At 37.5% G+C, this 24514-nt stretch overlaps 1 protein-coding gene across 4 annotated transcripts in view; it reads right to left on the bottom strand.

The window, feature by feature from the left end:
* The window catches only part of EML6 (EMAP like 6), a 253213-nt gene that overhangs the window by 80168 nt on the left and 148531 nt on the right, over positions 1-24514 (bottom strand). For all 4 annotated transcript variants that reach the window (XR_006888845.1, XM_046663360.1, XM_046663358.1 and 1 more), the window contains exons 13-17: positions 24156-24262; positions 20813-20931; positions 18661-18847; positions 16545-16650; positions 7939-8032 (exon numbers count right to left, since the gene is read on the bottom strand). Coding sequence is in view for 3 of the 4 variants with exons in the window: in XM_046663360.1 (XP_046519316.1) it covers positions 7939-8032; positions 16545-16650; positions 18661-18847; positions 20813-20931; positions 24156-24262 (613 nt within the window). In the remaining variant the exon portion in view is untranslated. The remainder of the gene's footprint in view (positions 1-7938; positions 8033-16544; positions 16651-18660; positions 18848-20812; positions 20932-24155; positions 24263-24514) is intronic.

Consider the following 24514-nt stretch of genomic DNA (forward strand, 5'->3'; position numbering starts at 1 on the left):
AAAAGGCTACATACTATATAATTCCAACTATACAACATTTTGGAGAAAGCAAAACTATAGAGATAGTAAAAATATTAGCAATTGGCAGGATAGAGGGGAGGAAAGGAAAGAGAGATGAACAGGCAGAGCACAAAGGAGTTTTAGGGCAGTGAAACTATTCTCTATGACACTATCATGCAGGGCACATGTCATTATACATTTGTCAAAACTTATAGAATGCACAAACACCTAGAGTGAACCCTAACATAAACTACAGACTTTAGGTGATAATGATGTGCCAATGTAGCTTCATCTATTGTAACAAACGTACCATTCTCATGGGAGGTGGGGATTTGGGGGAAGCTGGGCGAGGCCATATATGGGAACTCTATAGTTTTGCTCAACTTTGCTGTGAATCTAAAACTGTTCTAAAAATTAAAGTCTATTTAAAAGAAAAATGGTGTTTGGAACACCTTGATAACCATATGGAAAAGGATGAAATTGGATCTGTCCCTCATAATAGATACTAGGATAAATTCTAAATGGTTTAGAGATCTAAATGTAAAGATGAAGCCATGACAGATCAGAAGAAATTACAAGTGATTTCCTTTTAACCTAGAATGGGGAATATTTCCTAACTATGTCTCAAAAATCTTGAAGCAAAGAAAAGATTGATACATTTGACCACCTAAAAATAAAAATCTTCTGCATGATGGAAAACACCATCGCAAACTGAAAAGACAAATGACAAACTGGGAAAAATATCTGCAAGTTAGACAAAGAACAAATAAGCCTAAAATTTAAAGGACTACTTCTGGTGTGAACTGTATTTTGAGAGACCAAATGGTTCATGAGGGAAAATTCTTATTTATAAGAATTCTACTAATATGAAGAATGAATGATAGAATTTGAAAATTATCATTTTCAACCTCTAATTAAATAATCAGTTTAACCCACAGTTGTAAATAGATGCTACAACCATTAGGTAATACATTGATGGAAAGCTTTATAACAAAAGGATCAGGCTGATGCTACCAGATCCCACAAGTGAGCTGAGTCTTACTAAGAGTAGGACACACATTTCGTGCAGTGGTGTTCCATGGAGGTGTGCTGGAGCAGCACTCTGCCCTGGGGGAGAAGAATTCCATCCCCAACATTGTTTAGAATTGCTGGCTCATGGGAATACCAAAAAGCAGACTGGCTTTTAGTTGGTTTTATTAGTCTTTTTAAATTTTTCTGCAGCTAATACAGCCCCATTGCTAGCACCTGGGAAGTACCACTCCCACTGCCCTAATCCTCTGGTATGCAACTGATTATGTTTCTTCTGATGTGATGAAACAGGAAGTACCTATGAAGTATTTTTGTCTAAAAAATTGAACATGGGAGAAAATATCCACAAATCATTTATCTGATAAAGGACTTGTAGCCAGAATATTATACATATACATATAGATATATAAAAACTCTTGGGGCCAGCCCTGTGGCCCAGTGGTTAAATTCAGCGCACTCAGCTTTGCTGGCCCAGGTTCAGTGCCCAGGCACAGACCTACACCACTTGTTGGTGGCCATGCTGTGGCGGAGTGCCACATACAAAATGGAGGAAGATTGGCACAGATGTCAGCTCAGTGCAAATCTTCCTCAAGCAAAAAAGAGGAAATTTGGCAACAGATGTTAGCTCAGGGCAAATCTTTCTCAGGAAAAAAAAAACAACTCTTACAACTCACTAATAAAAAGATAAATAGCCCTATTTTGAAATGGGCAAAGTATAAAAAAAGACAAAATCGTCCCATTTGCAACAACATGGATGGACCTTGAGGGTAATATGTTAAGTGAAATAAACCAGACAGGGAAAGACAAAAACCATATGATTTCACTTATATGTGGAAGATAAACACATGAATGAAGAGAACAGATCAGTGTTTACCAGAGGGGAAGGGGGTTGCAGGATGGGCAAAAGGGGTAAAGGGGCACATATGTATGGTGACGGATAAAAACTAGACTATTGGTGATGAGCACGATGCGAGTCTATACAGAAACTGATATATAATAATATACACCTGAAATTACACAGTGTTATAAACCAATATGACCTCAATAAAATAAAAAATATATATTAATAAAAAAATGGGCAAAGTATCTGAATAGACAATTCTACAAAGATGTACAAATGGCTAGTAAATACATGAAAATATGCTCAACATCATTAGCCATTAGGGAAATGAAAATCAAAACCAAAATGAGATACCACTTCACACCCACTAGGACAGCTGTAACGAAAATGACAGACCATAACGTATTGGTGAGTATATAGAGACACTGGAACCTTCATCCATTGCTGGTGGGAATGTAAAGGGTGCAGTTACTTTGAAAAATATTTTGACAGTGCCTTAAAATGTTAAACATACAGTTACCAAATAACACAGGAATTCCACTTCTAGGTATACACCCAAGAGAAATTAAACATATGTCTACTCAAAACCTTGAACACAAATGTTCATAGCAGCATTATTCATAATAGCCAAAAGGTGGAAACAACCCAAATAGCCATCAACCATCAACTGATAAATGGATAAATTAAAATGTGGTATATCCATACAATGAAATATCATTTAGCAATAAAAAGGAATGAAGTACTGATACATGCTATGACATAGATGAACCTTACAACATTACGCTACATGAAAGAAGCCAGTCATAAAGGACCTCATATTGTATGAATGAGACATTTGTATGAAATTACTAGAATATAAAAATCCATAGAGACAGAAAATAGATTAGTGCTAAGGGGTATGGGGTTTCATTTTGGGATTGTGAAAGTGTTCTGAAATTAGATAATGGTGATGACTGCGCAACTCTGTAAACATGCTAAAAGCCACCGAACTGTACACTTCGAATGGGTGAATTATACGGTATATGATTTATTTACCAATGAACTGTTGAGAAAAAGAACTGAATTAGGCACAAATGTGTGGTGAGGGACTGTTTTTGGGTGGTGAACATGATGTAATCTACACAGAATTTGAAATATATTATGATGTACATCTGAAAGCTATATAATATAGTCCAATGTTACTCCAATAAAAAAATTTTTTTTAATTTAAAAAGAAAGAAAAATAACTGAACATGGATCCAATCAAGACTATGGATCTAACTACCATTTATAGGAAATGCAGGGGAATGCCTGAAACACCCCCATGAAGAATCAGTCAAGTTCAGAATGTGAAACATCCTATAGGTCAAAGAACTGGGTTTCTCAAATGTTTTCACGGCATGAAAAAGGTGAGATTGCCATAAAATAAAACAGCCTAAGAGATGTAACAACCAAATGCAATGTGTGAGTCTTGTTGGGATGCAGATTTGAACAAACCAAATCTCCTCTTTGAAACAATCAGAAATGTTTGATTATTAATTGAATAACCGATAAAAGAAAGAAATTACTGTTGCTTTAGTTAGCTGTGATAAGGGCATGGTGGTTTTTAAAAATATGCCTTTTTCCATTAGAAATGCCTAATGAAGTATATAAGGTCAAATAATATGGTGTCTTGAATTTTCTTTAAAATATTCTAGCAAAAAAAGTGAGAGACAAAAATAAGGGAGGATAGATTGGTACCATTTGGAGGAATCTGCAGCTGGGTGATGAGTACAAAGGAGTTCATCATGCTATTTCCTTCACTTTCATGTAACTTTGAAAATTCCCATAGTAAGAAGTTAAAAGCAAAATAAAGAACAGAGCATCTCCACACCCATTATGGCTACAAGAATGTGGGTCTTTACGGTGAGAGGCAGGGAAAGGAGAAGGAATTGATTTTTGAACTTTCTCTCTTTGTCTCTTTGAAAGTCAAAAGTCAAGCATGGACACTAGAGCCAAGATACATCACCAGATGTATCAGGAACAATCAGGACCGAGAGGAAAAGGTTTAGATAAAAGAGAAGAGAAAATGCGCTCAACACAAAGAGGAAAAATGAACCAGATACCATAAAAGACACGAAGCATCTAAAGATTTCTCGACTGAAAAATCTATGGAAAATACCACAGATTCCAAATCACTAATATAAAGTTTAGAGAGATGATGCTAGAGAAAACCGAAATGAAAATTGAGAACAGATACAACAAATTACATTTCCTAGAGAGAGAAGAGCATTGTTTCGTTTGCTTGTGTGTATACAATGTCCAAAATTTAGACAGTCGGAAAAATATTTTTTGAGGGAATATTTTGGCTTTCATCTAATTTCTTGGTGTCATAAAAACTCAAGTAGTTTATATTATGGCTATATTTCTAAACTGACTAATGATGGCATGTAAATGTTTAGTTAATGTCAACATCTAAATAAAGAACACTCATTGTATTCCTCTGTTATTTTTCCTTTAGACACTTGCTAAATTCATAGGGAATCTCCCTACAACTGTGTATGTGTGCACGAGTGTGTGTAAGAAAAGCAAAATGGAAAGACTTTCAGGTCCTAAACTGAAAGAATGTGAATGTAGCCAACGGGACTGCTGCCCTAACACAGGACAATTCCTCCTGCCTGACTCATGGGTATTCACTGCATACAACCACATTTAAACCCTATCAGCAAGCCCAGGGGCGTGAGAGGAAACGCCCCTCTTCTGGAAGCCAAGGGCAGCTGCACAGCAGGTGAGTTGGTTTCCTAATCTTCTATTGGAGCCCTTCGATTTGCACAGACGCCCAGTCCTGTGTCAGATTTGGTTTTCTCTTCTTTTGTGAAGCCCATAACACAAAGACTGAATGAATGTTTGATTTATACTCCATCTTGAAAAAAGACTTAAAATGGCTTACGATATAGAATAATACTATAGAATAAGCCAAATAACATAAATTAGAAGACAGGGAGATGATATATTGGTGAGTGAAAAAACAAGCCAGTTACAGAGCCATGTGTACAATGCCTCACATGAATAAAAATGGATAAAAACACTAGAAGAATACTCTAAAGAACATGCGCTGAGATGAGCCATGGCTATGTCCGAGCACAGGAATTATGGATGATTTTCATCTTCTTCTTGGTGCTTTTCTATGCTTTCTAACTTTTCCTATAATGATCATGTATTATTTTGAAAACAGAGAAAAGAACAATAAATGTTATTTTTAAAGTGATACACATTTTTTAAAAAGAAAGTGAAAAAGAAAAGGTGCCAATGTGGTATGCAGGAGACTTCATCATATTCAGTAAATGAATATGTAAGGGTAGGGACCTAAAAAGGATCCAACAGCGAAGCTGGCACAGAAGTGCATGTTCTGAAGCTCTACATACCTGCCCTACGTGGGCTGCATTGTGTCCCTAAGCTTTCTAGTAGCATGACTATTTCCCACTAACATTGGAAGCATTCTTGTTAGGCACCTTGATAATTGTACCTTTTGCCTAAGATCCTTACTGCTCAAACTTCTGAGATAAAGCAGGTTAATAATAATTGGTCATTATCCCCCATAGTCATGTTACCAGTGCAATGGAAATTCAAGTAAAGGGGCATAATAGAGGCACCTGATTAATTATCTCATTATTGTGCCCTCATTGACACTGATATTAGGCAACTTAACTAGTGCCCATAAAAGATTGGCCTTGGTTCTTAAATGGGTTACTTGTATATTAGACTAAAATCTGAACAACCTTTAAAAGGAAAAAAACCTAAAAAATTCATTGGTAATGGAAGTGACAAATCCTTCATGAAAATTAGCAGAGGCAAAGAAATTTTCACATAGATTGCATAAAGGCTCATAGAGATCCCTATGTGCCAATTCTGAATTTCTCTGAACCTACTATAAAACGTAGGCTCACTTAAACATTTTCTCAACTGAGAGGGCACTTTTGAGAGTGCAGTGTCGTGCAGGAGACACACGTGAGCCCAGGGCACCAGCAGCATTGCCATCATGGCCTCCTACTGTGCCCTTCCCCACGGGGAAATCTCATATCCCGGGTGACGGGCATAGCTGTAGAACATCACCCTCCCAGAACAATGCAGCCTGCCAGAAGCAGGTGTACTGTTAACCCTTGCTAGTGGCAATGCTGGCAATGACTGACACACAGAGGTGCACAGTGAGGGGTGTCAGCCATTCTCTGAGAGCAAAGTAGGCCCTCCCAGGAGGTGCAAGGACTCTGCAAGCCAGGAAGGTGCCATCAGTAAAGTATTCCTTCTTTCTCTTAGGCACTTCTTTCATGTCTCTGTTTTTAAAGTTTCTATCTACTTAAACACCCTAACTCAAGGTCATAAATAGAACTTTTATTTATTTGTTTTGTTATGTATTTATGTAAATATTTATTATTTTTAATATTATATATTTATTAAGTTTTATGTAAATATTAAATATTGTGAAAATATTTATTTAATAAATATTGTGCAAATATTTATTATTTATTATTTTAAAATCCAGTATTCTTCCAAAGAACTTTAACAATCCTTGACATTCCTTCTTGGAAAGAGCAGTGGTTAATGTTGCAATTGCAAATATGTTCTCCGAGGGCAATTCTGCAGGTGTCCTGTTTTGGGAATGTGACATAAGGCTTGGGAGCAATTCCAAAAATAAATTGCGTCATTAACATAATGGTGTTAAGTCACTTTAATTTAATTAAATAGAAGTAACACTATCTACCAAGCATGTCAAATATATACCTTTTTATATTAATAAATATGTCTTTCTTCCATTTCTATTACTGTTTCTGGCACACAGCTGGTGAGCTACCCACAGTTGCAGAGGGTTTTCTGGCAGGAAAATTGAATTTCTGTTGCTTTTGAAATGCAGACATGTGCTTTGCCTGAAATCATCTGTAATGCAGATGGTATGTTATCAGAAATATTAAACTAAAATTCAGTGTGTTAGTCTAGGAGGAAAGCCGAGTTCTGACCAGGAGCTGAATCTGAGTACTAGAGGGAGTGATTTAACACTGAGGAATACTAGAAAGAGGCCAAAAGAAACCATTTGGGCAGGCGGACTGATGAGCTGCCATTTGCTGCCAAAAATTCCATCTCAATAGCAGTCATCAGAAAAGCCTCTCTTTCTCTCCTAAGACGGTCAGCTCGAGTCCTCAAGGCTCCATCTGCTCCTCCTTCGAGTCTCCAGCAATTTATATATCTTCATTCATTAAATCAAATTACCAAAAACCTTTTTTCCTATCTGATATTGTGGAGGGAAATATTAATTTAAAAAGTGAATTTTGAGGTTCAAAGCCATTCACTTAAAAATGATTTTCTATTGCAAAATAGAAAGGGAGTTGGTTACTGCAGGGAAGAGCTAGCAGAGAGGTAATGCGCCTTGGGCAACAAATTGTATTGCTGGGCCTTGGCTGCCAACTAGCTTGACCTCTGACTGCAGCTGGGCAAACAGTTAAGCCCAATGTAAGTAGGAGTGGAAAGTAATGTTCAGACTTAGGGCTGATTCAGCAGCGGGGGAGGCTGGGGTAAGGGAGGACAGGTGGTCTATAAACAGCAGTCGGTCTTGAAAAGTCTATTTATAAGATGGGGAGATTAGGGAAACAATTTGCCTGCTTTGAAAGCAAGTGGCAGATGTACACGATGGGGCCTCCTTTCCAGCATGCCACAGCCTCATGACAAATGGTACTTCTAACTCCAGTGACATTGACAATCCTTCACCAGATGCTAAGACAGTGGAAAAACAAGGGGCAAGGCACAAGCTTGAGAAAAGCTGCTTTTCTACTGCTGATAAAAAGCTTTCATACAGATAATGCATATGTTACTAAATGCAAAGTGGGGAATAACTCTCTGGAAATGATTTCAGAACTTTCCAGTTCCCTGACACAAACATCAACTGCTTTAAGTCAGGTTTGAAACCATGAAATATTGCAATGCTTTCACTTAGATATTAAGCTACCTATGTGAATTTCATCTGAGCTTGAAGATGAAATCTTACCAGAAAATGAAAACTATTGACCTTTACTAAAGCATGATCATCAGCAGGATGCCGTAAGACCCCAGCAGCTTCTTACCTTGTTGTGGCTATCTTTTCTCCCTTTTTCCAGTCCCAAAATACAATACTGTGAAAATCGTCTAAACCAACCGACACCAGACATTTTCCATCGGCTGTATGAAAACAACACAAACGTCAAATGATTCATTTCTTCGATGAAAAGCCAAAACATTTTACATACTGTAAAGAGGAACAAGAAATTGCCCTTAAGAATGTTATTTAGGCTCAGATACATTAGAAGCATCATATACTAAAGGGACCTCACTGAATGAAATGGATAGCTAATGACAGTTGAGCTTCTTAATGCATAATAACTGGGTGCTGAACTAAATTGCTGACACAACATTCCAACCTGAGACAGAGAACTATGGGAGGGCATCTCAAGTAAGTCATAAAAACCTTGTCTATTTTGTGACAGACAAATCTCATGATTGTTACTGGAAAAGCTATTTGGCTTCATGACTCAGTCTATTTTCAGCTCTAACAAACTGGGTTCTGTTTAACCCTCCAAGATAAGAGTATTACAGAAATTAAATATTACTTCAGTCGACCCAGTGGCGCAGTGGTTAAGTGTGCACATTCCACTTTGGCGGCCCAGGGTTCACTGGTTCGGATTCTGGGTGCAGACGTGACACCTCTTGGCAAAGGCCATGCCGTGGTAGGAGTCCCACATATAAAGTAGAGGAAGACAGGCACGGATGTTAACTCAGGGCCAGTCTTCCTCAGCAAAAAGAGGAGGATTGGCAGCAGTTAGCTCAGGGCTAATCTTCCTCAAGAAAAAAAAACGCCCAAGTTAGAAACTAAATATCACTTCAAAAATTCTTTCAAGAGATGATTTTGTAATTTAAAAATCTTAATTTCTTAGTTTCTCTATTTCAAATGCAGTATGCTTGTCATAGGACATTTAGAAAATATGGATAAAGGAAATTTTTAAAATATCCAAATTTCTAGGCCTACATTTGATGTATATCCTGTCAGTTTTCTTCTGTACATAAATGTGCTTTTAAAAAACTACACCAGGATCGTACCGAACATATTGTTTTTTCATTTATTACATGATGAACGTTTCCCCTTAGTATTAAATATTTTTTATAATATTACCAAGGATTACTATAATTTGGACATTTAGGTTGTTTTCCAAAAAATTTTTTTAAATTATTTTGTAATTTGAAAGAAAAATAGTTAATTTGCTTTTTCCCTTCAAGAAAGAAGAAGAGAAGGGGCTGGCCCCGTGGCCGAGCGGTTAAGTTCGCACGCTCCACTGCAGGCGGCCCAGTGTTTCGTTGGTTCGAATCATGGGCGCGGACATGACACTGCTCATGGGACCACGCTGAGGCAGCGTCCCACATGCCACAACTGGAAGGACCCACAGCAAAGAATATACAACTATGTACCGGGGGGCTTTGGGGAGGAAAAAATTAAAAAAAAAAAAAAAGAAAGAAGAAGAGAAAGGGGCTGGCCCAGTGGTGTAGCGGTTAAGTTGGTACACCCCGTCCCGGCAGCCTCGGGTTTGTGGGTCCGGATCCTCCATGCGGACCTATACACTGCTTATCAAGGCATGCTGTGCCAGCGTTCAGCATAAAATAGAGGAAAATGGGCACAGATGTTAGCTCAGGGCCAATCTTCCTCAGCAAAAAAGAGGAGGATTGGCAGCAAATGTTAGCTCAGGGCTAATCTTCCCAAAAATAAAGAAGAAAAAGAGGAGGAAAAGTCAATAAGCCTTTCCTTTGCTGCTTTTCCGAAAATGTAGATTCACAGAAGAAGCGTCTCTGGGTCAGCAGTTCCATCTTAGCTGCTCACTGGCTCAGAGATGGGTAACCAAGCATCAACCAACCATGCATCAGTTTAGCAGGGCGTGTTCTCTGTCTGCAGAAGGCCAACAACATGAGGGTAAAGAAACCCAAGTCTGCAATAAACTGCTTCTCCCCAGTCCACTCGGGGTCTCAACTGATATTTTCAAAGGCAGTCCTAGAGTAGACCCCAAATTAAGGTTGCCAGATAAAATAAAGGAAGTCTAGTTAAACTGGAATTTCAGATAAGAAACAAATAATTTCTTTGTAAAAGTATGTCCCAGTCAATATAAGTGTAAATATTGCCTGGGACATATCATACAAAACATGGAATATACTGATACAAAAAATTATTTGTTGTTTATCTGAAATTAAAATTTATTGGGCCTCCTATATTTTTATTTGCTAAATCTGGTAACCCTACCCCTAACGCTAACCAATGCTCAACATGGGAGTGCCTTTATTTGTGCCGGAGACCCTCCCTGACCACCTAGGAACACTGGTCTGCTCCTTTTCTGGAGGAAGAAGGGAAGTAAGAAAAAGGAAGAGTCTGGCTTAACAAACCACATCTTCCCCAATCGTCAACTATTATTCCGCATGAAGCAAGGATCTGAAAGTTACGTTAACTTTCAAGCTACTAGGCTGTAGTATTAGATGAAGACATTAACACTTTCCTCAAGGGCTGAATCACCACCAGTAATTATTATAAACAGTGTCTTCTGAATCACCGCTAATGACATGTCCTTATGCTTAAATGTTACCAGGCTTTAAACTGGACAAGGTCTCTTTTTATGCGTTGGGGAGAAGGGACTGGTAATGACTTCCTACTCATTACCAATAACATTACTTTTTCCATATCTCTTGGTATGGCCTGGTTGTTTTTATATACTGGCATGCCTCTGTATCTGGGGATTTTATTTTAATTGGCGTTTTCTCCCTTTTTAGCTGACAAGCCTTTCTAAAGTTTTTAGCAATCATATCATGTTTCCTTTGTGATCCTCACACTGAGCTGGTTTTCAATGAATGCTGATGATTCTGGTGACATTGAGGAGGACAAGAAAGATAAAGATGGAATGTGCCCAGGATGGTCTGAAGGAAAAGGGAATGTACTATGTCATATAGCTACAAAAATGTTAATTGTTTTTTAATTACCATTTATTTCAAGAACACTGCACAAATATTCAGTGTCTCTCTTTTTTTTGCTTTCATTAATTCTATATTTTATATTTTCTTTTTTAATCTGCATACCTATTATTATGTCCTCCTTAGAATGCAAGCACCCACGGATTTAAGATGATAGCTGTTTTTTTGAGGAAGATTAGCCCTGAGCTAACTACTGCCAATCCTCTTTTTGCTGAGGAAGACTGGTCCCGAGCTAACATCCATGCCCATCTTCCTCTACTTTATACGTGTGACGCCTACCACACCATGGCTTTTGCCAAGTAGTGCCATGTCCGCACCTGGGATCCGAACCAGCGGACCCTAGGCTGCCAAGAAGCGGAACATGTGCACTTAACCGCTGCACCACCGGGCCAGCCCCTAAGATGATAGTTTTCAAAGTGTTATCTCTCTTGAAGAAGGCCTCAGGAAAAGTTGATTTTTGTGGCTTCTAATTCTAATAAATTCTAGTAAAGAATTTCTGCAAGGCCCCATCAGCTTGTCCTCACAGTATACAGCCTTTCTACCCCAATAGAAGTATCATGACTCTGAGTAGCAATGGAAGAAACAGTAAGAATCCAGAGTCACCTCAACAAATACCTCTCCTTAGGATGGTGACGTTTTCTTGAATCCCGCAGGTGTAGGCTATTCCTGCATACCACATGGTTTGGAAATATAATTGGCTACCTCTTAATTTTTTCCCAGTTTTCATTTCTCCTGCAGAGGCTTGACCTCAGCTTTGAAAACCCAGTGTTCCCTCACCAGTTAGTTGGAGTTTTTGATTTTCAGCCATGTTTTGAGAGTCTAGGTGCTGTCCTTTCAAATCTTTCCAGTCACAGTATGTATTAATTATGGATATTTTGTGACATAGTCCAGAAATAATTCGAATGCACTTAATGTCAACAGTAAAGGGCAAATTAGAAAGAGAAATTTTTATTCAGACAATTACAAGTTGGTCCTTTTATTCAAGGCTCATAAAAAATGCATAGGTTTTCAGAATTGAACACAATAAAATCAAGTTAGACTTAGAGGTGCCCTTGTGGAAATCATTTATTATTCCATGAAGGTTTTAAAATAAGAGGATGATATTTAGCCTAGAAAATATCTATGTGGCTGAAGCTTTCTCTTTCTAATTTGGTTTTCTGTTCACGTGGAAGAACTTTCCTCAGGCCAAGCACAAAAACAAAGATGGCTCTATTTTCCCAAGACAGTGATGATAAATTCACAAAGTTAAAGAGTTGCTCAATTAAGTGAGATAATGTAAATTCATTCCTTCTCATTTACACAATTTAAAGTTACAGATTATATTGTAAGAAATGTTTTTGATTAAAAATGTCTTCTTTTTGTTTGCTTTTGGACAGTAGGAAGAATAATCTAACTCTCTACATTATAGCTGTTTGTTTGCTGTCTAGTTTTCACATCATTTTCCTGCTTTGTATTTCCAGGACAATTTCTTTCTCTAATGAGAGACAAATGTACTATCAGCAGGTCTTTCCAACACCACTCCAAAATGGGCTGGCTTGTAAGAGATAGGCGGAGATGGGGGTACTGAGGCACATAGACGGGGCCACCAGCTAGAAAATAACTGATGTCAGTGTCCTGTTTCCACGGTTAAAGGAGAATCTAAATAATCTCTCTCGGGATTTTTACTTAAACCACTCACTTTTCTATCAGTTTCCAAAAGGAAGGTATAGTTGCTCCTGCTCCTATTCAGGAAAGTGTGTGATTCAGGGCTGTTCCAGGATGGAGGTCTCTTTTCATAGGGGTCTGGTCCACATAGCAGCCTCTATGCATCACCATGCCGACTCCTCCTTTATATTGGAGAATGGGAGGGGCAGCTGGAGACGCTAGTTGGGTAGAGGGAGCGGGGAAGTGAGCGAACATGCCGCATGCTCCAGATACAACTCCCATGGCAAAAGTTGACACAACTCCTGGTGGAGGGCAGGGGCAGGAGAAGGCAAGAGCACTGAGGAGGGAGACCTCCCCGCACTGCTCCCACCAGCTCACAACCCAGCCAGGAGACCTTGGTTCTAGCTCTGGATCTGTCACTGTGTTTGACTCTTCCCTGGGCCATACCACAAACTCTCTTGATTTCCAATCCTGGCCTGTAAAGTGCTGCAGGGGTTTAAGACTAAAGCCATATCATTATAACACAAGGTACTATCAATACAAATTAAACCAAAGGGGCCTCAACTCATACCTTCTAGAAGCACCATGGAGACCACAGAGATCAATCAACCACTACAACTCATCTTCATGTAACCATTCATGGTGATGGATCAAACACAATAGATAATAGTGAAAGTTCTTCCTGAGTAGTCCTTAATATTACTGCTTTCTAAAACTATTAACTAGTTTCCTTTCTGCCATTTATTCTAACATTGTACTTAAACTCTGAGACAAAAATGTAATTTTCCCAAATTAAAAATAACACATTTGCTGAACAAATGGGCTCTTCCACAGTGATTGTTATCTGGGAATAAAGAGTGCATTGTTAAAACTAAAATATCCTTTTTATGCAGAAAATATTTCATATCTGGGTTTTTCTTTTCTTTCTTTCTTTCTTTTCTTTCTTTCTTTTTTTTTTAGGTGAGGAAGATTGGCCCTGAGCTAACATTCATTGTCAATCCTCCTCTTTTTGCTTGAAGAAGATTGTCCCTGATCTAACATCTGTGTCCATCTTCTTCTACTGTGTATGTGGGGTGCTGCCAAGGCATGGCTTGATGAGCAGTGTGTAGGTCGATTCCTGGGATCTGAACCTATAAACTCTGAGCAGATGAAGCAGAGCACACAAATTTAATCACTATGCCACTGGGCTGGCTACCATATCTGGATATTTTTTTATTTGCTCAAAATGAGAATTAGAAGCAGTGGCAGAATCAGCTTTTCAATGTCTTCTTAGAGCATCTGGTTTCTCTACCCTGGCAATGATGTGAGGAGCTGCCTTATGAGCGAAAGATTTCTAAGCTCACTTAATTTCTTGATCTTTCTTCTATAAAACTACTAAGCCCAGAAGAGATGTGAGCTCTCAGAAACGCAGAGACCAAGTTACTGGGTACCAGCTTATTGCTACTAACCTGTCTCACAATCATTGTGTTTCATCAAAATTCCTCTAATCCCTTCTCTGAAGGTATTTAAGTAACACAAGCTAGTCTTTTTGACTTTTCTAAATTTAAAAACTCCCAAAGTAATCAATTCTATAGAGTAAATAATCTAATAATTATTAAATTCTATTTATATTACTCTAAATTTCCTGCCACTTTGTTCATATGTTAATACACATACAGACATTTTCAGTTGAAATCAGTGAATAGATGCTATTTTTAGTTCTATTTTTTCTCTTTCACTTAACCTGATACATAGAAATGTGTATGAAATACACATAGTCCATGTACTTGTCACTTTGAATTATAGCTTTGATTATATGGTGCCAAATTGCTAAAATTACTGAGTCAATTTTCAATGTCACCAATATGACTATATTAGATTCTCCATAATCTAGTACACATTTTGGGTGTATTGTTTTATTTATTTTTGCTACCTTAATGGGTGTCTTACCACTCTTCTAGAGGATAATTATGAATTCATTTTTTATATTAAGTATACACATATGTATCTGCTAGCAAAGTTAACTTTGAGAAAAGGGCAATTCATCCACTGAGAAGTGAAACTATGGGAAAAAAAAGGCAGAAGAAATTCATTCACATCTTTGGAATAGAACCATATTTGAACTCAAATTATTGTTTCCTTTTAGATATTACTGATTTATTATGGAGACATGGCGCATCTATTTTAAAATTCTATGTCCATCAAACTTCTGGAAGTTTAGGACTTTGTACTCACTGTTTATTGGGTTATTACATGTGTTATCTGAGCTTTCAACCAGCAGGTGGTATGCTGAGTAGTTCTTTCTCCCTCCATACTCAGGCCTTCTCTACCTCACATGCCCACTAGTGTAGAGTATGAACTGTTTACTCTTGATTTTTACTAATTCAATAACCAGAGAAAGTATTAAATAACTTCTAATAATGATATAACAACTCAGATTTGTATAATACTTACAGTAAGTGAAAATGTGCATGTCACAAAAAAAATCCAAAAAAACTGCCCCATGTTATTGGTCAGAGAATAGATAAACATAATTTTCACCCAAACTTTGTGAAAATGTGAAGTTCTAGTCGTAATAGTGAAAGGCAGGGCAAATAGCATTAAGCAAAACCTCATTCATTTATTCATTCATTCATAACATTTTTGGAGTAGCTTCTATGCCCACAGCACTACAACATGTGCAGTGGGGAACAGAGAAACGGGCTCTGCTGCCCAAGTAGTTTACTGTGTGTGAAGGGCATAGGAGATGTTGACACAAATAACTACTGCACCACATGGACTCTAACAGGTCCCACAAGAACAATGACAACAATGGGCTAAAGGATGCAGAAGAAAGGACAGGATATTTCTCCTTGGAAGGTTGGAGGAGAAAACTTTCAGCTTGGTCTTAAAAGGTGGTGGGACTTGAAGAGACACATGGGAACAGCAGGAGCAAAGGAACACAGGCAAAAGAAGGAGAAGAGTGCGTTTAGGTTCTGAAGTTCGGTAGCTGTAAAGGAACACGAATGGGTTAGTGGTGGAAAACACTGCAAAGGAAGGTTGAGGGCAGATCAGGAAGGTCATGAATGTCCAACCAAGGGCTCAGCCCTGAGTCAGTCAACAAGAGAGTCCATGTGGTGGCAATGTACTTGTGCTTCCAGAAGACTCCAGAAGTGGGTTGGATGGACTAGAGGAAGTGGGGATGAAATCAGGGACCAGCATTACTCATGGCACAGATGAGAGGGAGTGAAGGCTTGCACAAAGATAGTCGAGAGAGAGGGACATATGAGAGAGACTAGGGTTGTGGAGTCATGGAATTTGATGACTAATACACATTTTGCATATATTAAAAATTTGAATGAAATTTAGAAAAAGGAAATTATAGAATCGGTTTTCTATAGAGAGTTTAGAATTTTTGTCTACTGATCTAATTTCTACAATTGGGATTATTAAAAATTTCTAGTAAAGACATCTTTTGTGATAGGTTCTCATTCTCCAATTCTGCTTAAAGAAACAGCCTTACCCTAAAGAAAATGATGTCCATCAGTTAGTATTTTTATAGTACTGTGTTCAAATTTTAAACTAAGGAGATGGAAATGTCAGTTCTATTTCTTCAACATGAAATTTATTTCCAAAACACCAGTGTTGTAAAGTGGCCCTCTGCAGAGAATTTGCAGCCCTCTCTCTAGTTCTTTATATTTAAATCACAAAAGCTGTGCGCCCACTTGTTTGGAGAGATGAAATTGATGTTCTGAGTCACTGTCAGACAATTACAACAAGTGCCTCAACAGCAACAGCTGTTCTGGGTTTCAAACCGCTCAAGCAAATACAGAACACGGTGCAAGCTCTTGGTAATGACTTGGGAGAAGGGAAAAGGGGAAGACAAAGAAAGGACATGTAACCTAAAGGCCACATTTTTTGGTGAGGTGTTTACATATCTGATTTCCAGTCAAAGCCTGGGTAGCTGACGTACGAAGAGCTTACCTCATTACAAACAGAACTCAACTAAACAGGAGGATGTTAAACAAACAAACCTGGAAGTAAATGTAGAATCGTCTGCCAAGGACTCTAGCAGAAAACTGGGGCCTACCTGAAAAATCAAGTGCACACACTCCTCTCTGATGTTGTCCTTTCAAGAGTGACAAACATTTTAGAGTTTGTGTGTCCCACACATGAATAGCAGCATCTCTTCCAACCTTAAATAATAGAATGAGTGTTATTGACTACTTACAAATTATAGTAAGAATGATTTTGTTCTTTAGGGTCAACTGCTACTCAGAAACCAAAAAACACACATTTGGAGAGTAGGAAGACCTCAGAAATCATCTGACCCAACTCCATTATTTTCCAGATGAGGAAACTGAGGACTCGAAGAGTCTAAGAGGCTTGTTTTGGCATCAAGGTGCGTGCCCAGAGCCTAACCTGGTGCACAGCTCCTAGTTAAGGGACTTGTAACACTCTGACTCAGATGTCCACTGGGCTTTGCTCTGTCAGTTAGGTAGGTCTACCTTTCCCTTCCCTGCCTTCTCAACACCACACAAGATTCTACTTCTTGGGCACAGAAGTCACCTGTATGTTGTCACGGCACTATCCTTGGAGTTCTATCATCCATCTCAATTATTTTACCCACCCCAAGAAGCCTTAGCCCTGCTTCTCCCCCTGGGAAATGACAGTTTCATGGCTTAACTCTCTCTCATTAAGACGGATTCTCCTAAAGGGGACACAAGCTCCTATCACACTGATTCCCAACACTAGAGAAAATTGTAATAGTAAAGTAGTTTGCCTCACTTATAATACACAGCAAAAAAGTCCTATTGGGTACTGACTCTAAAAGGGAAGTGAAACATAGAGCCAGGCACCTAACTGAGCAGAATCTTGCCAACTCCTACATTGGTCGGTAGAGGCCCAGTTACCCCTGGAGTGGCTACTGGCATACTGGTTTGCCTCCCAGCAATTACAGTATAGAATGCAGTATCTCCTCAGGGGTTTATGTAAAGAACTAATCTCTGGTTTTTCTTTCAAAGGAAGGCTATTAAATACCCACAAATCAAGAATCATCTATTAATAATAAAGACAAAAAAGAAGTGGGGGGCCAGTGAAAAGGCAAAACAGTGATCAATTACTTGTAAAACAATAATGTCAGCCAATGCATACTGGATGGTCCATCTGCAGTTAGAGGGGCAGCAAGCAAGTGTGTCAATTAATGGCTCTTTCCTTTCGGAGCATTGTAATATTCTGACAAATAAAATAAAAGCCATGGATTCTTCTTCCCTGAAAATGCACATTTCTGGGGTTGACTCCCTTCATGCCCTCAGTTTCATCTATGGATCTCATGAACCCTGTTCAAAGACTTTTACTACCTGCATGTCAAGTCTCAGAAATGGCTACTTGTCTCATGTTAACCTTTGACCCTCATTCAAGAGTTTTTCTTGGAGTTTTCTACTTAGATGTTGAGAATCAGTTGAAGCATTACATGCAGCTAAAAGCCCATAATAAAAGTGAATGAAAATGTAATCTATACATTGGAACAGTACAAAACTTAAAATACTTTTGACAGTATTGTTGCTTTACCAGCAAGATAATAAATCTGAGTTTAACAGATTCTTTGTTTACTAAGTTGACTTTCTCTCTTACCTTTCCCCACACGAAATGACTGAATACAGGGCTCTGTTTTGAGTAGCTTTTCAATTATAGACTCAATCGAAATTTTAGGCATCCAAAATAGTTCAGACAAAATTTATGTTTTTTTGAAAGGGTAAAATACAAAATAATAAATTAGCCAAAATTCATACGACTTTAAGCTTTAGAAAAATAAACACTAGATGTTATACTAGTATGAAAAGATGGTTCCTTCAATAAACATTTACTGAGTACCCAGGGTATACTAAGTACCGGGCACACAGTGATGAGGAAAATATATTAAAACTGCATTCAAGGAATTTACATTACATTAGTTTTAGCCAATCTTATTCACAGATCTCATCACGTTAGGATAAGAATCCTTCAGAGGCTTCCCAATAGTGCTAGAATATGTTGGTTGATTCTCCCATCATCATGAAATGATCCAGCATTCACTGAATCTTCAGCTTCCTGCCTCATGTTTATTTATATCAAGTATTTCTTGAATTTCTAACATGTAAACTGGATTCAAAATTAAATCCTCTCTCTCTTTGGCTAGACCCCCATCTTAGAGGAGAGATACATACCTGCCCAGTAGCCACATAGTCCTTCACTGGGTGGATGGTCAGGCTGAGAATGTCATCATCATGCCCCAGGTACAGCCTCTGGGAGTGCTGCTGCCTGTTGTACACAACAGCAACTGCAGCAATGTGGTAGACCACTTCTCCAGCTTGTGTGTAGAACAGATTGTTTCTACAGTCATAGCCTCTATAACTGAAGCACAGGTCCAAGAAACGCACAGCAGGTGAATAAACAGTGAGTGAACAGAGCAGGAGTTGTTAGAAGGGAAAGCTAACGCATGGGCAAGTACAAGTAGAGAGCTAGGTGCCTCCATAGTTGCTTAAGACAGTGATCTTCAACAGGGGTATGAGGACCTCTCAGGGTATGTGATGACTTTCTAAGGGGCAAATGAGCACTCATAATTTTAGTGGAATCTGTTTCCAGATCTTCAGCTACTGTTTGTGCTCTTTCTTAAACTGACCAGTCTGAGAACACACTTGTGGAGAGGTGCAGGTTTTCTTTCCCCCTTCTCCTTTTACCATCACTTTCCTCCCACTTTAGGAAGTCATTCCTCTTGTCCATCTGCTATCTTACTACAGTGTATTACCGTGGAAGTCAAACCTTCCAGGGATGCCAAAACAAACGGACAATTCAAAATACAAGTGTGGGTGTTGAAAGTGAACAACTCCAACGACTGGGTAAGAAATCCTTTTGCAAGTCAAATGATTTCCAATTTTTGGCTTTTAACAAAAGTAAAGTGATTTAATTGAATTGTCAGCAGATAGATCATTACACTACTTTTTGTGTGATCTATCAAAATCATGATATATATTTTTGGCCTATAATTCAAGAGGAGTTTTGAAGAATTGGATAATGTTGCTATGATAAAACTGCTTCCATTCTCATGTACTTAATCATGTGAATAAGCTTTCTCAGTGCTTATATGTATTAAATAATGAAAGATGAGAATAGACTCAATGCTAAACTCTGTCACATTCTAGCAATAAGTAATATATATGCACATATATATGAACTCATTGAAAAAATTCTCTTATTAAAAGTATTTTTCCAATAAAATTTTTTATGTTTAATAACTTTATCAGAATCTGTACTATATCTTGGTTGATTTGGTCAGGTGTGTACTACTAATAGTTGTAACAATTATTCAATCTAGAAAAAAATTGTTAACTCTTAGAGCAGCACTGTCCAATAAAAACATTATGTGAGACACATGTATAATTTAAAATTTCCTAATTGTCACATTGAAAAAATAGATGAAATGTATTTTTAAAACATTTAACCTAATACGTCTAAAATATTATCATGTCTACATGTAATCAATATGAAACATTTTGATGAGATATATTACATTCTTTTTTTCACACTAAGTCTTCCAAGTCTGGTGTGCATTTTACACATACGGCACATCTCAATTCAGACTGGTCATATTTCAAGTGCTCAGTGGCTACAAGTGGATACCATCCTGGACAGGGCGGTATATGTCTTATGGTCACAAGGAATTAAATTTACATTGAACTTCTAGACCTTTTTTTCCTTGCAGAAGGTATGACTGGGTGACCAATAAAAGACTTTCAAGTACAAAAAATATTACATTAGGGTAAAATTCTGTGGGAGAAGTAGAATGGAAATACAAGTTCAAGGAGAAATATGAATGATACAAAATTTCCTACTTTTATAGAAGCACTTCTTCATGTAATTTTTAATTTGATGATGGTGGTAACCAAATATCCATGGTATTTAGGTTCCATTGAGTCCATTTAAATGAATGATGTATTTATAAAACACTAGATATTATATTCTTCACAACCATTTACACTTTTGTTGTAAACTCAAAACTCAAAATTATTTTGGGCATATGTGAACAAAAATGTTTGAAGAAAACATTGTCCTAGGTGGAGCTAGCAAAATAGAGCAGGAATTACAGAGATAAAGGAAGTAGAGACAGTAGAGAGAATGAAGTGAAATAGCAGTGAGCCATAGTCACACATGCATCATGGAAGTACATGACAGAAAAAACCTAGATACACACATTGTGATGGCCACGGAACATCAACTGAGAAAAGTGTACAGAGAATAATGGTTAAAATATTAACCCAGGTAAGTGTAAACTGGAAAGACTGGCTAGCTTGGTGATAAGGCTGGTGACAGGCCACCCACCCGTGTATGAACTGGAGTTTCAAGCTGTCCTCAGGAGCCTTTTCTCGCTTGAGGAAGGGCACTGCATGGTTTTTCTCTTTACTTTGTTGCTTTAGCTGAGGTAGATCTTCTTTGTAAACCTTAAAGCACAACAGAAATATTTAGTTGAGACTCTTTTCTTCAGGTTTCAAAAACACGAATATCTTGGCATTCTCAGGAGAGCTTTAATTGCAGGAAATCAAGTTTTTGAGAACATAAGAAGCTAAAAATGTGCACAACAGACCAAGAAGGTCATTATATAATGATAAAAGGGTCAAAGTTCATCAAGAAGACATAACCATTGTACATATTTATGCATCCAACATCAGAGCACCTCAATATATAAAGCACACAATAATAGAACTAAAAGGAGAAATAAATATCAATAAAATAATAGTCAAAGACTGTAATACCCCACTCTCAACAACAAATAGATCATCCAGACAAAGAATCAATAAGGAAATAGCAAATGTGAACAAGACCATAGACCAAATGACCTAAGAAGATAGAAATTGTATCAAGTATCTTTTCTGAACACTATGGTATGAAACTAGTAATCAATAACAGGAGGAAAGCTGGCAAATTCACAAATATGAGGAAATTAATACACTTCTGGACAGCCAATGGATCAAAGAAGAAATCAAAAGGGAAAAAAAAATCAAGACAAATGAAAATGGAAACATAACATACCAAAATTTATGGGATGCAGCAAAAGTAGTCCTAAGAGGAGAGAAAGTTTGTAGCTATAAATGCACACATTAAGAAAAGAGAAAGATCTCAAATAAACAACCTAATATTACAACTCAAGGAAGTAGAAAAAGAAGAACAAATTCGGCCCAAAGTTAGCAGAAGGAAATAATACAGATCAGAGTAGAAATAAATGAAATAGAGACTAGGAGAAAGAAATAACAAAACTAAGAGTTGGTTCTTTGAAAAGATAAACAAAATTGAGAACATGAGACATGATATCAAGTTTTACTTTGTTATAATGAACAAAACTAACATGAAATATCTTTTAAGTCATTGGGATCTAATTTAATTCTTTTTTCTTAATTTGCTATTGTGTTTCTTAAGTAATTTATATGCAGAAACTACGATATTAATTTTCTTGTAAATAAGAAAGGAAATTACTAAAGTTATCAATAAAATATAAATAAAATATTTTGTTATAATTTCTTCTAAGGCAAGAAATCTCTTCACGTTTCTGACATTTGCACAATATGGACCTCATGAATCATGGGGATCACACTTTGGAATTATTTTCCTTTCATGCCCTCATACATCTTGACAGATCAGACTCTGAGATAGAAAGCAAGGCTCTTGGTCTAACCTGAGATCTAAAATGCGCTGCTGAGAGAACATTTTCTACAATTTAATTTAAATGTCCATAAAAATCAATCTTTGTCTACCATGTATTTATGTCCTACTACCAAGAGATACCAATTTGACACATTAAAAACGAAACACAATCTATTAATAACTTCTCATCTTCATAAAGGAAAGTTTTCACTTGATCAAACTATATTACTAAAAAAAATAATGAGATATTATTATAATAAAGTCCCTGCTTAGGACTGACCAAAAATCTTATTTAAAAAGGAAGTCAGAAGACATCTCATTACTGTTTTGTCTATTAGAGATGCAATGAATTAAGCTTTTAAAATCTAAAGATAACTATTCATCTGACTTCATGATGTTTTTAATAGTTCATCCATCACTTTAGAACACTGAATTCTAGTCCTTGCATTTCTACTGCTTATTTGAACAAGTATTATAACGTCTGTGGGTCTCAGAGACCCACGGAGAACAGAATAAAAATCCCTTCTCAGAAATATTGTGAATGTCAATTAAATAATATAGGTGAAAGCTTTGGAAAGTAAGATGTCAGGAAAAATATATAAATCCTAGGCAAAGATTTCAATACAGTCATGCCTTTTTATTCTTTTACTAGTATCATTTTATTAAATAAAAACTTCCCCACTAAAGAAAACTGCTTTTCTTTTTTCCCTAGATTTTATGTTCATTTTGCTTAAATTCCATTTCCCCTTGATATCAGGGTATAATATTATTTAGTGTTTATGTGGTATTTCCACATTAACAATTTCCTTTCAAATCCTTATCTTTATTTAGTAGTTTTATTGCATAATACATTCTATCAACATACTGTCAAACTGATTTAGTCCTGAAGTTGACCCAAACCATCGGTTTGGTCCATCAGTTGGACTGCCTTTGTACTAATCTAACTTTTCAAACACTGAATCAATGAGTAATGATTATGAGCTAAAAAAAAATGTCATCTGAAAAGCAGTAAATTCAGTGCGGGCAGTAAATTCACTGCCTATGTAGAGGCAGAGCCAAGCAGTACATAGAATGTGCACTTTGGAACGAAGCCCAGATCCACATTCGTATCCTGACACTACGGGCAATATGGACATGGGCAAATTACTTAAGCTCTCCAGGTCATTGTGGGCTTGGATCTGGTGCAGATAAAGCACAGGCTCTGGCCCCACAGAGACACTCGATACAGGGCAGCTGCCCTAGGTCTATATGGCAAGTCTCCCCGGGGAACTCTGACAGGTGCTGTGTCTGGAATCTTATTCACTCCATGTTCATGTACAGAACCCGCTTCATATACCCTTGTTAAATAAGAAGAAAGAGAAGAGAATCCCTATGGTTATCACCATAAAAAGGCCATATGTGTCCTGACTCCTTTGAAGGATTGCTTTCTTTAATACTCACTATTTAGCGCTAAAATGAAACGTCTACTTTCAAAAAAACAGAACCCAATTTGGATGTAACTGCCCAACTTTTGTACCAGAGATGATTTCCAACTAGGGAGATAATGGGCATTGTATTTGGGCTTTTACTTTAATCAAAAGGATAATGGTCTCCATAAATTAAGAGGGAAACCTGGATAACAGCTCACTTGCAAACTACCATGGCTCTGAGGTAACCTATTCTGTAAAGAAAACACACGCTTTAATGATCTGCTAAGAGAATGAAAAGTCCTGTAGCTTAACCTGCATATTTTTATGCAAAAAAATATTTTTAAATTATTGGTGCGAGGGAAGCAGAAAACCCTGACTCTCAAGGGTTTAGTTTTGAAACTTTGCTACCACTTTCCAATAAAAAAATTTTTAATGATATGATCAGGTAAATGCCTGATTTTTAACCTGTATCTAAAGACAAGAAGTAGGCAATTTTCCTCATCCCTGTCTTGATTCTCCCCTGCCTAAGTACCAGCCTTTTTTAGCGCAATGTCCAAACCCAAGGAGATCAAGATTTCTGAGTTCTGAGGCACCTACATTGCTCCCTGTGTACTGACCTGGCGATCATAATTGATTTGAGTTTCTTGCTCAATATCAGAGTCCAACTCTGGCACATCGGATAAATCTGAGTCAGATTCTTCACTGTAGGAATCAGTGCCACCTTCTGCAGAAACACAACCCACAAGAAACAAGCAAAAGTTCTGAGACTCTAAATAGCTAAAAATTTTATATAAAATATTTTCTTTCTTCTAGTCTGTCAAAGTAAATAAAAAATAACTATACCACAGTTGTCATTTAATGTAGATTCTTAAAATGTCTTTTTTCCCTTTCATCTTTGGGTTAAGTTCAGCACACCCCTGACTCCCTTTCAGGAGTATTAACAGATGAGGACAACTTCCCCCCAAGGAGACTGAAC

This window comes from Equus quagga, chromosome 5 (genome assembly GCF_021613505.1).
Source record: "Equus quagga isolate Etosha38 chromosome 5, UCLA_HA_Equagga_1.0, whole genome shotgun sequence".
In the NCBI taxonomy this organism is placed as follows: domain Eukaryota; kingdom Metazoa; phylum Chordata; class Mammalia; order Perissodactyla; family Equidae; genus Equus; species Equus quagga.